This window comes from Phaethon lepturus, unplaced genomic scaffold (assembly GCF_000687285.1).
Source record: "Phaethon lepturus isolate BGI_N335 unplaced genomic scaffold, ASM68728v1 scaffold51534, whole genome shotgun sequence".
Taxonomy (NCBI): domain Eukaryota; kingdom Metazoa; phylum Chordata; class Aves; order Phaethontiformes; family Phaethontidae; genus Phaethon; species Phaethon lepturus.
The window spans coordinates 1-11,217 of NW_010536526.1; the positions used below are offsets into that span (position 1 = coordinate 1).

General features: G+C 37.5%; 1 protein-coding gene across 1 annotated transcript; it reads left to right on the forward strand.

Annotated features, from left to right (window-relative positions):
- Positions 1–184: 184 nt before the first annotated feature.
- Positions 185–10,917, forward strand: LOC104620085 (death-associated protein kinase 1-like; the record flags this gene model as incomplete). The annotated part of the gene is made up of 8 exons (XM_010286179.1): positions 185–277; positions 1,817–1,936; positions 3,074–3,172; positions 3,975–4,073; positions 5,215–5,313; positions 6,813–7,010; positions 8,043–8,240; positions 10,819–10,917. Coding segments are annotated over 8 exons (1,005 nt in total), but the record flags the coding sequence as incomplete, so codon positions are not given.
- Positions 10,918–11,217: the final 300 nt, after the last annotated feature.

The window sequence follows — 11,217 nt, forward strand, 5'->3', positions numbered from 1 at the left end:
TATAAAAATAAAAAGAAGTTCAAATGCAATATAAAAAGGAGATGGGGGCTCTTGGAGTCAAACTCCAGTTTGTTATGCTAATACAAAAGTATTCCTTTAAAATCTCTGCAATAGCATCTTATCACAAGTATTCTGTTTTGATTTTTTTTTTACATATAGCTTTTTTCTTCTTATTTTTAAAAAGCAATCAGTGCGTTTAATATCCTTGTGCCAAAGACTATCAAGATCTTTCTTGTCCAGAAGTAACATGAGTGTCGCTAGGAGTGATGATACTCTGGTAAGTGTGTACTTATGTACTTAGAATGCTTTACTACACCTGAAACTTCACATTTTCTGAAATTATTCTAACAGAAATATTGGACTATTGAAAATGTGCATGTAATTAATCACACATGTAGGAGGAAATGGATCTTAAGGCTACAGAGGTCAGTTAGCCATAGTCTGATCTTCTGCATGACACAAACCTTGAAATTTAATTTCTTAAGTACCATAGTGAGGCTGATAGCTAGTGACAGAAATTCATCTATGTTGATTGTGAAGTTTGATTCAGGAGGATTTTTGTTACTGTAGCAATCACAATGTGAAAAAAGTTGCATCTGAATTTTTCATGGCACTGTAGAGTAAAATAATGTTGCATTTTTTTAACAGAATATTCAAAATCATTGAGGCTGTCTTAGATTCAATGGATGTTAGACAGCAGTATCAGAACAAGCAGTTATTGAAGGAGGAAATTTTAAAGTTGGCCAGTATTCAGTTTGTGATTCTATATACATCTACTAGATTTACGTAGTCAGGAGCGATTGCTGTATGCTTTGTAATTACAAAAGCATTCTTACTTAGCGTGCTCTCCAGGTTTTAATACATGCTTCACAATTTCCCTGTGATCAGCAAAGTATGTATGTTCATAAGTTTAGAGCTGGCTAACCTCATCTTTGCGGTGCATTAATAGGATCAAACTTCAAAAATTCTACAAAGTCCTTCTTATCCATACTATCTTCCCTGTATCCCTCCTGTGCAACTTTGCGCTCTTGTTTCCACTTTGCCTCCTCTTATCTTTTTACTTCCATGCTCTTTGTTCTCTTGCCCTCCTTTCCCTGCCTCCCCCACCTCAGCTATCAGTATGCCTTCTAACACTGGATCAGTGTTTCACACCTGTGCTGCAGCAGAAAGGATTGTAGCCTAATGTTAGCGTTCTAAAAAATCTGAAACCTCAGCAAAGAGGGGTTAAAAGTGATCCAAATATTGAGCTCAGTGAATTTCAGTTCTTTGACCTTTTAGTGTGTGGGAGAAAAATAAAATTACACCTGCAGAGGTATCTAAGCTTATTTGTTATGTTCTGGATTTTTAGCTGGACCATTTGAATAGATGAAAGCTCAGTCCACAGTACTCTCCGTGTCATATTCCTGGATGGTGTGAAACTTGATACTCCATTTTGTATTTGTGTACTTCTCGGATTTTTTAATGTTCACATAAATGCATGGAATTAGTTTCATTTCATGCAAGTATTGCATCTATTGCAAGTCCTAGGAGGAAAAAGAGAATACACCTAATAAAAGAAAAGTTTGGACTCTCAATGAGTAATGGGTTCGTGTGTGAAGAAGAGGGAAGCATATTGCACTAGAAAAAGTGTGTGGGTTTTCAAAGAACATACATACATGTTAGCCGTATGCTTCACAAAGGATTACAATTTGCAGCTAAAGCACTCTAAAAGGCTTTGAAAATTTTACTTTTTAAGTTTTTTTTAGGTGTCAGATGTTAAGATAGGGATTTTTTCCTTGAAGCTGACAATTTTTCTTCTTTCCCATTTAATTACAAGGATGAGGAGGATTCTTTTGTGATGAAAGCTATTATTCATGCCATCAATGATGACAATGTTCCTGGATTACAGCACCTTCTGGGATCTCTTACAAATTATGATGTCAATCAACCCAACAAGGTAGTGTGGGTCTGTGTTGAGGTGTGTGGGGGACTAGCTATCACCCCGTTGAATAGAGCAACGTGTTTGTAAAATGGCAATGTAACACCTGAAATGAAAAGGAAAAGACAAGTGGATGGGAAATAATTCTGCCTTTCTTTAGGAGAAATTTTAACATGTTCTTGTGTTCAGTCTTCTCAAACCACCTGAAAATGGAGCGCAAAATGTGGAGTTTTTGGCCTAGGCCTTTGAAAAAGTATTAATCAAATCTGTTGTCAAGAGCTGTGGTGTATCAGATATCAGCCTTTGCTTTTGTTTGCAGTTGTTTTTGTTGTGGCAGATGAAGATGGCAGAATATGTAGGAATAACCAGACTGCCAAAACTGACTTTGCAAAGCACTGAGAAACAAAAGTCCCATACTGCAGTAACTGGTGATGTGAACATAATGTTAGATTGTGTCATTCATTTTCAAAAATGAAATTACTACAGTACTGCTGCTGTACTAACAGGAGTATTGGAACTGAGACTAAGAGACCAAAGTTCTGTTGCTGGTCCTGCTCTTTAACCTTGGATAAATCATCTCTGCTCTAATTTTCACTTTTTGAATGGTTATACTGACCTTCATTATAAAGTACTTTGAGAAATATTCATGAAGAGCACTATAAAAGTAAAGCACCTGTTATTTTACTGTGGCAGGGTCTTAAACCTTTCAAGAAATCACTGTATTTTTTGTTTTAACAGTGCAGTCCCATTTAACTTTCCCATATGTTGCTGGTGGCTTGTGTCTTTGAAGTGGTGTGGCAAACACCTTAGGTAATCTGGTTTAAAATGTAGATACAAAGAAGTAGCAAAGGCGAACATCCTTGCCAAATTGGGCTAATGAGAGCTTAACATTAATTTTCCTAATTTGAAAAGCATGCCTGTAATGTGTGGTGTGTCATTTAGTAAATGTGGATTCATTCCAAAAATACGGACAATTGCTGTGCAATAAATTTTGTTGGACAAAGGGACAAATTATTTTCTATACAGTATTTTCTGAGGACTTAATTGGAAACTGGAAGTCCAGAGATGCCATTCAATGCCTGCCTTCTATTCCACTCTCTTTGCTTAATCCTTCAAAAGTTAAATACATGGTTCTTGCTTGTATTTCATTGTTAGCATGGAACACCTCCGCTACTGATTGCTGCTGGCTGTGGAAACATTCAGATGCTTCAGTTGCTTTTAAAGCGTGGATCCCGTATTGATGTTCAAGATAAGGTCAGGGTTCTGTTTTGTTACCGTTTTGTATGACTTTTTCAACACAGTTACCAGAGGACAAGCAGTTCAGAGCAGATTGTATTGGAAATGAAAAAATCTGGACTGTAGAGCCTGTTTTCTGTCTTCCAGAGCAAAAGGATAAAAGCAAATCTTTAATAATTCCATTTATTACTAGTGTGTATCCTCTGATTTTGATCACTTTATTAGCTGAAGTAATTTGAATGATACTAATCTTAAAATGTAGTTCATGCTTACAAAATTGCCTCAATTAGTTCAAATTGGTGATTGCCCTAAAACACAGTGGTGAACTTCATTTAATACAGCATGATAAATGCACATTTTAGCAATGGGGAATATTGCAACTTAAACTCTTATGTCACGGAGAATATGCTTTACAACAAGCTTTTTTTCAAGTTGTATTATAATGATCTGGGGTTCATTTAAAGCAAACTTGAAGCACTGTCTGCTGCTCTGTCTATTAGATGGTAAAGTAAGTAGCAGAAAGGTTTTTCTCTCATGACTGTTCTTTCCAAAAAAACCTCCCTTAGAAGGGGGAAGAGGATTATCCTAGTTAGTGATCCTGTTAATCATCCTTGCAAAAAGGAGTCTTTGTTGTCATTGTTGGTATGTGGGGTTGTTGAACAAATTTGAAGTTTTTTTTTAAAAAGTAAATATGTTCATATAAGCTTGAATAGCTGTTCAATACATCTGTGTACATCTAAGTGCATGTATAGCTCATTTGGAAATCTAGAATTTGCATTCTAAATTGATCAATAACATCTGTAATGTATATTTTTGACAGTCTGGATCTAATGCAATCTATTGGGCTTCTCGACATGGTCATGTAGAAACACTGAAATTTCTCAATGATAATAAATGTCCTTTGGATGTTAAGGATAAGGTAAGAAAAAACTTCTTTTCATTTTTCATGTAAAGAGCCTTTTTTTATAATGTTATCTTAGTAAAGAAAGGTCTTTCAGTTGGAATGATTGATTTTCAGCTGTGCCGTAACTCCAAGAATGTGACTAGCTTTTTTAGTGTGGTTTTATAACATAGCTTTAAAAGTAGCTGGATGTACTGATTATTTTCCTGACAAATGTTAACCAAGCGTGCATATTAAGTGTGGTGAGTACATGGTAGGTAGGTGGGTAAGTACAAACCTAAATTTTCGCTTGAAGACTGGATTTCTCATTGGAACTCAGGATAAAATCATGATTCTGTTTTTCACTCCTCTTGATTGAAAATCACTTTTGTCTGACAACTAAATTGGACTGTTACTGAGTATAATCAAGCCTAACAGTTTTTAGCTGATGAGCACTTACCTTGTCTCCAGCAGTGTTACTTGAGCAACATTTGCCCTAGCAACTGCTTGCTGTTAAAATCTTACACCATAGTGATGTTTTTATACTAGCAAAGCTCCAGTACAGAGGAAATTATATTTGTGAAACACAGTTCGCTTTGTAGAGGGAACTAGTGCAAGGCAAGGCACATAAACAGGATTATTGTTCAACTCCTGATAGGGCTACTAGGAAGTAGGTTACTTTCTTAATAAAAATACGATTTATTTTTCATGTAATTTCAACAAGAGTTTGCAAATAATTACATGTAATCACCAAAATACACCAGGATATACCAAAGTGTTAGGCAGACTCCTTACATTTGTATATATAGGGCAGAGGAGGGCCATATGGAAATAGTGTGAATAGAAATAGGACATTTGTTTCAACACCAGTTGCACACACAGACGCTTCCACATATTGCTCAGAAATCCCATTGTGGCTGTGACCTTGAAAAAATCAAGTAGGAAAAGAAAGTTATGAAAAAGGAAGGCCTTTGAAGAAATAACCTGTCAGGTGGTGGTGTATCTGTCACATACAACTACAGTTTGCAAGCTGGACAACTCTGCTGACCGCAGCTGTGCTGCTGGATAACAGGGACAGAGGAGTACCCCATGCAGCATACAGGCATTCAGGCTGTACACGGCGGTGCATATCTAGGGGTGACATATGAAATTACACTGGCATGTTCTTCTGTAATTGCAGTCTGGGGAGACCGCTTTCCACGTTGCAGCTCGTTACGGGCATGTGGATGTGGTTCAATTTCTCTGTAGCATTGGATCCAATCCAGACTTTCAAGACAAGGTGAGTCATAGATACTGTCTGTTTTTCTTAAACAAATGAGGCTTTAGTATGAGTGGTCAAAACTGTTTGGTCTTGCCTTGCAGCCTCTGGCATGTTTGCATTAGAAAAAAATTAATAGAATTGTGGAGGTTTCAGTACCTCTTAATAGATGAAGACTAGTCAAAAATCAGCATGCATGAACCAGCTACTGTTGTAAAACACAGGTTCCCTGGAAAATGAAATCTTAAAGATGGAAAAACTCAACTTCCCGAAGGTATGGGTGGTGATGTGCGCTCTGTGAGTTCAGCTAAACCTTTTTATTAGGTTTTGTCTTGACTTGAGCTTATTTTTAGCTGTCATGGGACTTTTCTGAAGTCAAGCAGTTATTTCTGAAAATGAGAGGAAGGCTCAGAATGGCTTCTTTAGAGCTCTGACCTCTTGTAAGAAAACAGGAAAGAAAAGGCTTAACAGAAAAAAACATCTATTTGACCCAGATTTAACGGTGTGGGGGAGTTCCACAAGCCTCCCCAAGTTCTGCATCCAGTAAGACAACCTTTACAGTGTTTAAGCAGCAGCAGGCCAAGGAACTACAGGGACATGCTGTTCAACCATTTCTTTTTCCTCAGATTTTTACAGAAACCTTGAATACAGTCCAAGTCCTGTAATACTACCAGCATCGATTGTCTCCTCATTGATATTTGCCAGATAAAGGAAGGATATCCCATTTCTTAGAATTTGATAGAATGACTTTTTTCATCGATTTTAATCGTCCTTACTTTTCAGTAGGTTGCTTTCAATAGCATGTTTTTGTAAAACATTTGAATTTCTTAATAATGTTCCACATAACTGTTTTGAAGATGAATACTTCGAAGCTTCCTGGGGTGAAGCAAAAGGCAAACTGGAACTTCAGTCACAATTGAACTCAAAATGCCTACAGGTTCAAAGGCTTGTTGTGATGCACATTTAAAGGACTTGGGTTTCTAAGTACCCAAGTCACTGGTTACTCTCCTGAATCATTAGGATGTGCTCTTTGAACATGGTAAGCAGAGTGGTCTGCTTCATACTGCAAGTCTAGTGGGATTTGCATCTCCTTGGTGACTGATCTATTTTAAACACTGGATTAGTCCCTCAGCACACAGATGTAGAAGTTGCTCATGAATGACGATCAGTTTTCAAGTGAGAGAACCAAGATAGCTGGAGCATGGAAACATCTAAACTAAGATTGCTGACATGCAAGGTGTTGTCAGTAGATAGTTTTGTGATGAGAAATATGGACTCTCAGAATCCAGGTAATGATGAAAATCTAGTGTGTTACCATAATCACTTCATATGTCAGCAGGAGTTATTCTTGCTTTGAGAATGTCAGCATTAGAAATTACAGCATCATTTTATAGACCTTACTTAGTAAATTTTTTTCTTTCATGTCATCTTCCTGTCTTTCCAAATTAAGCTGGAGAATTGTTCCTCCTAGTATTTGGTTCAGCTGTGTTGTGGGTCTTTTTTATGTTCCATGTTGACAGGAAGAAGAAACCCCACTGCATTGTGCTGCTTGGCACGGCTACTACTCTGTTGCCAAAGCACTCTGTGAAGCAGGTTGTAATGTGAACGTTAGAAACAAAGAAGGGGAGACTCCGCTCCTGACAGCATCTGCTCGGGGTTACCATGATATTGTGGAATGCTTGGCAGAACATGGAGCTGACCTTGATGCAACAGACAAGGTTAGTTGGAGTTGCTTTTGGTCAGGAATCACCTGGTTCAAAGTATCACAGGTGTCACAGAGCCATATTTCTGAATTGCTTCATTTGAATGCTGCAAGCCAGCATTGTTTCCATGACGTGGGTTTTCTGAGCAGTTCACAGAGAGACTGTTGATGACTACAGTAGTCTTTGAAGTTGCCCACTGATTATTTTTCCACAATGGGTTTTTTGCTGTTTCATTATCACCTTATCAATTATCACCTTATGAATAACACTGTGAAAAATGGCAGGAACGTTGGGTTTTGTAATTGGCAACAAACTATTAACTTAAGAGAAAAAAGATGGATTTACTGTTTGCCTTTGATTCCTGTGGGCTGGATAAATCACACCTATTTCCGATAAGCTAAATTCCAACTATTTAAAAATATAATTCTGTTTGATTCAGAGTAATTTTTTGTCTTTCATGGTGTAATCACAAGTAAATTTTGCATTTCGTTGTTGATACTTTTGGTATGGTTGTCCATTTAGCTACCTTTATTGCTGATGATTACTAAATAGTTATTGAAGCAAGTTCAGAAAAATGCTTTTGATTCTAAAAGACTTAAATTGTTTTTTCCAGTCACATTGTCCCTTTAAGTTGTTCCACAAATCCAAAATACTCAGTCTCTGAAGTTACTGATCACTAAACAGATTGCATGACTTTTGCATCACTATCTTCTGTCAGTAAACACTAGAGTGGTTTACAATATTCAGCTGGTTGTTACAGTTGATCACTCTCCCACCTCCTACGGAAGCTGTCAGCAGAGAATGTGTATTTGCACTTCATCCATCCCACTGCAAAGCCCAGTGGCTTAACAGAAATCTGCTTCCATCTCATAGCTGATTTGTTCTGACAGATACTGTGCATCTCTCTACCTCCACCTTCAAAAGAAAAAGCATTGTGATTCTTGAGGCAAGGAGATGCACTCAGTTACCTGAAATTATTGTGATGCTGCAAAATGTTTTGATTTTAGCATTACTAAATCTCACTTACAAGCTGTGTTGTGATTTCAGGATGGTCACATAGCCCTACACCTTGCTGTGAGAAGATGTCAAATAGAAGTGGTTAAAACTCTCATCAGTCAAGGATGTTTTGTGGATTTCCAAGACAGACATGGCAATACTCCCTTACATGTGGCATGCAAAGATGGGAATGTTCCTATTGTGATGGCACTCTGTGAAGCAAGTTGTAATTTGGATGTCACTAATAAGGTAAATGGAATACAGGTACTGAACTACTTTGTTTAATAGCTCACTTATTGCATTAGATGACCTTTTCCAGTTCTCTGATATGGAAAATGTTTTTCCTTTTATTTTTTTATCTCTTAAAGTGGCCAAATGCAAAGCATTCATTAAATAAGTCACCTTGCAAATTTACTTAAGCTTCTTTCAGTTGAATAGATAATTAAAGATCCATGAAGAAAGAGCTATCACAGTGTATTTTGCCACTCAACTCTAATGTTGAAGTATGTGCCAACCTGCTTCCCTAGCTCTATAGCTTTCCTTTGTGCAGAGCACATCTAGGCGCTGAAGAACAGATGAAATGCATTGCTGCTGGCCTAAGCAGGTGTTGATTTGATGTGATTTAATAACTGTAATTTATATACAGAATTGAAGACTGGTACATTTTTATGAAAAATCTGCTTTGAATTCTTCCAAATTGCACGAAAAGATCTGCAGTGTCATCTAACAAGGAATTTAAATCAACTGCAGATTCTATTCCCAGTTATAAAAATGTCATGTTGGCTGTTTTATGTTTTTCTGCACTGAGTACCTTTATTAAAATAAATCCTAATCAGACATTTATCTTAGAATAGAATAGCTTTAATTTATCTATTAAACAAATCATCATTGCCAGGATACAGGAAATCTCAGAATTAAAATGTAGTTCAGAATTAAAAAGTACTTTCCAAAAAGAGCATTTAATAAATAGCCTGTGCCTAAACTTTGAGATACTAGTGCCTTGTTTGCTGCTGCTGTTGTGGTAGTGCTGCAGTGTTTGGGATAACTGAATGTGATGCTTCACAGGTTTAACATCCTGGCTTTCCTCCAAGAGATATTTAAGAGAAAAGTAAGCTGTTTCAGTGGTTAGTTTGAATACGTTAAGGTCAGCCATTGGACTCTGCTGACAGGCTGTGGGGCTTAGGGCTTGATACTTAGCTCTGAATGTCTTTCTCTGTCCTGTTTATTCATAGGAGCCTTTACATTGCTATCTGCGATTTGTTTGATTCAGGTGTTGCAGCTTCTTTGTTTTTCTGGAAAAGTATGTATTCTGGCAATGGCATTTTGCCGGTTAACACTTCCATTTATTACCAAAGCGCTGACCTCCTCTGTATTAGTCGGCTGAAGAAAGTGGTGGGGCTTTTGGCTTGAGAGTTGTCCAGTGCAATCACTTTTGGTTTTAATAATTAAAATCATCAGCTGCCAAGTGAAAAAACTTACAGTAAGTCCCCAGTCCTGCCTCTGAGCTTAAACCTGATTGACTAGGCAATTAAATCCAGATCCACAGCTAAGAACACATTTTGTGAAGGTGAGTTAATGCAGCAGAAGGCTGGATTAGCACCTCTTTTCATAATGGAGAATGCTGAGCTAGGATTGGTGACCTGGCCACAAGCATGCTGTGGAAAAAATAATCTTCAAGTGTTCAATGGGGGTGGCATCATGGCTACAGAAGCTGTGGTTAAAGTTTGCATTCTGTTACCCTTTTAGGAGTCATGTATACTAGAGTGATTTTTAGAGTGCTTTTTGTTTGAAAGGGTGAGTTTGGGTCTTACCAAATAGAGAATCTTTATTTCTACTGGTCCTCTTCAGCAGCGAGCCCTGTAGTGGGAGTGTATTAACATAATGACTGTCTATCCTTGGCCCTCACATACGTAATACCGATTGAAGGCACCATTTGTTTCTTCCACAGACTGTGTGCAGTAGAACATCATAATGCATTTATATGAGTTGAGGTGTAGGGTTCTGAGGAGCTGGGCACCTTTTCAGTTTCCAGTTGTCAGAAAGTTAGCTTTGCTTTCAAATGCCCTTTTGTGAAGTAAGTTTGTGAGTTTGGTTCTGAATGTAGGGTTGAAACAGGGAGAAGAGTATTGAAAGCATGAAAATGTGTGAAGTAATCAGTAAGAGGAGTTACAAGCAGATAATGGTAGTGATACTTACAACAGTAACTCTGAACGTGAAAGACCAGAAGTGGATGTCATGAGGACCTGTTGTCAGTGGAGAGATTCAAGGGGAAAAGCAAAACTTGGGGAAGGAATACTTACAGCACTTTCCCTCTGTCAGTGAAAGCACAAATTCCTTCAGGCTGACTTCTTGCACTCATCCCTTCCATTGCTTTGGGTGGAAGGGGGAAGACTACAGATGTGTAATCTTCAGTAATACTTAGATTGAAATAGAATCCAGAGCCTTAAAGGTTAAGGACGTAGTGTTGCTTAACTGGTTCATATTTAATTAAGCAAAATGCAATTCAATTTACTGGGAATTAGAAAGGAATTTTTAAATATAGCCAAAAAACTCTAAAGCATTCCTCCACAGTTGTGGGGGATTTAGCTAGAAAATTGTTTCCCGTTTTTTAAGTAGTCAATCTAGCCTTTCTTTTGAATTGAGCTTTAAGCAGTTGTCCTTAAGCTTTTTTTCTTACAGTTCTTGCTTTGTACTTTTGCTTGCAGTTTTTGCAAGACTTTTGCTTTGTATCAGTATGTATAATTGTACAATATGTTTGATTATTAGTCATAAAATTTGGAGTGAAGTTCTTTAACTAACATGACGACACTTTTTTGCCCCATGTTAGTATGGAAGAACACCTTTACACCTGGCAGCAAACAATGGCATTCTTGATGTTGTCCGGTTCCTGTGTCTTACTGGTGCCAATGTAGAGGCTTTAACCTCTGTAAGTATTGAGATATGCTGTTACACTTCTTGCATCTTTTATCTGTGGTAGTAGGAAACTAATTCATCTCTTGAGGCATGGGGGACGATGATGACAACGGTCTAATAAAATTACCTTTTGAAATTAAAAAAAAAAAAAAAAAAAGTTAGGCTGTTGAATGTCCACAGCTTGAAAAGCATTCTCTGTTGTCCACTTGTTCCCTTCTTACAACTCAATTTCAAACTGATTAAGGTACAATACAGCTACTACTTCAGCTATACCTGAGAGTTTTTTCACCTAAGAATTACTTGTAGCGTCGTG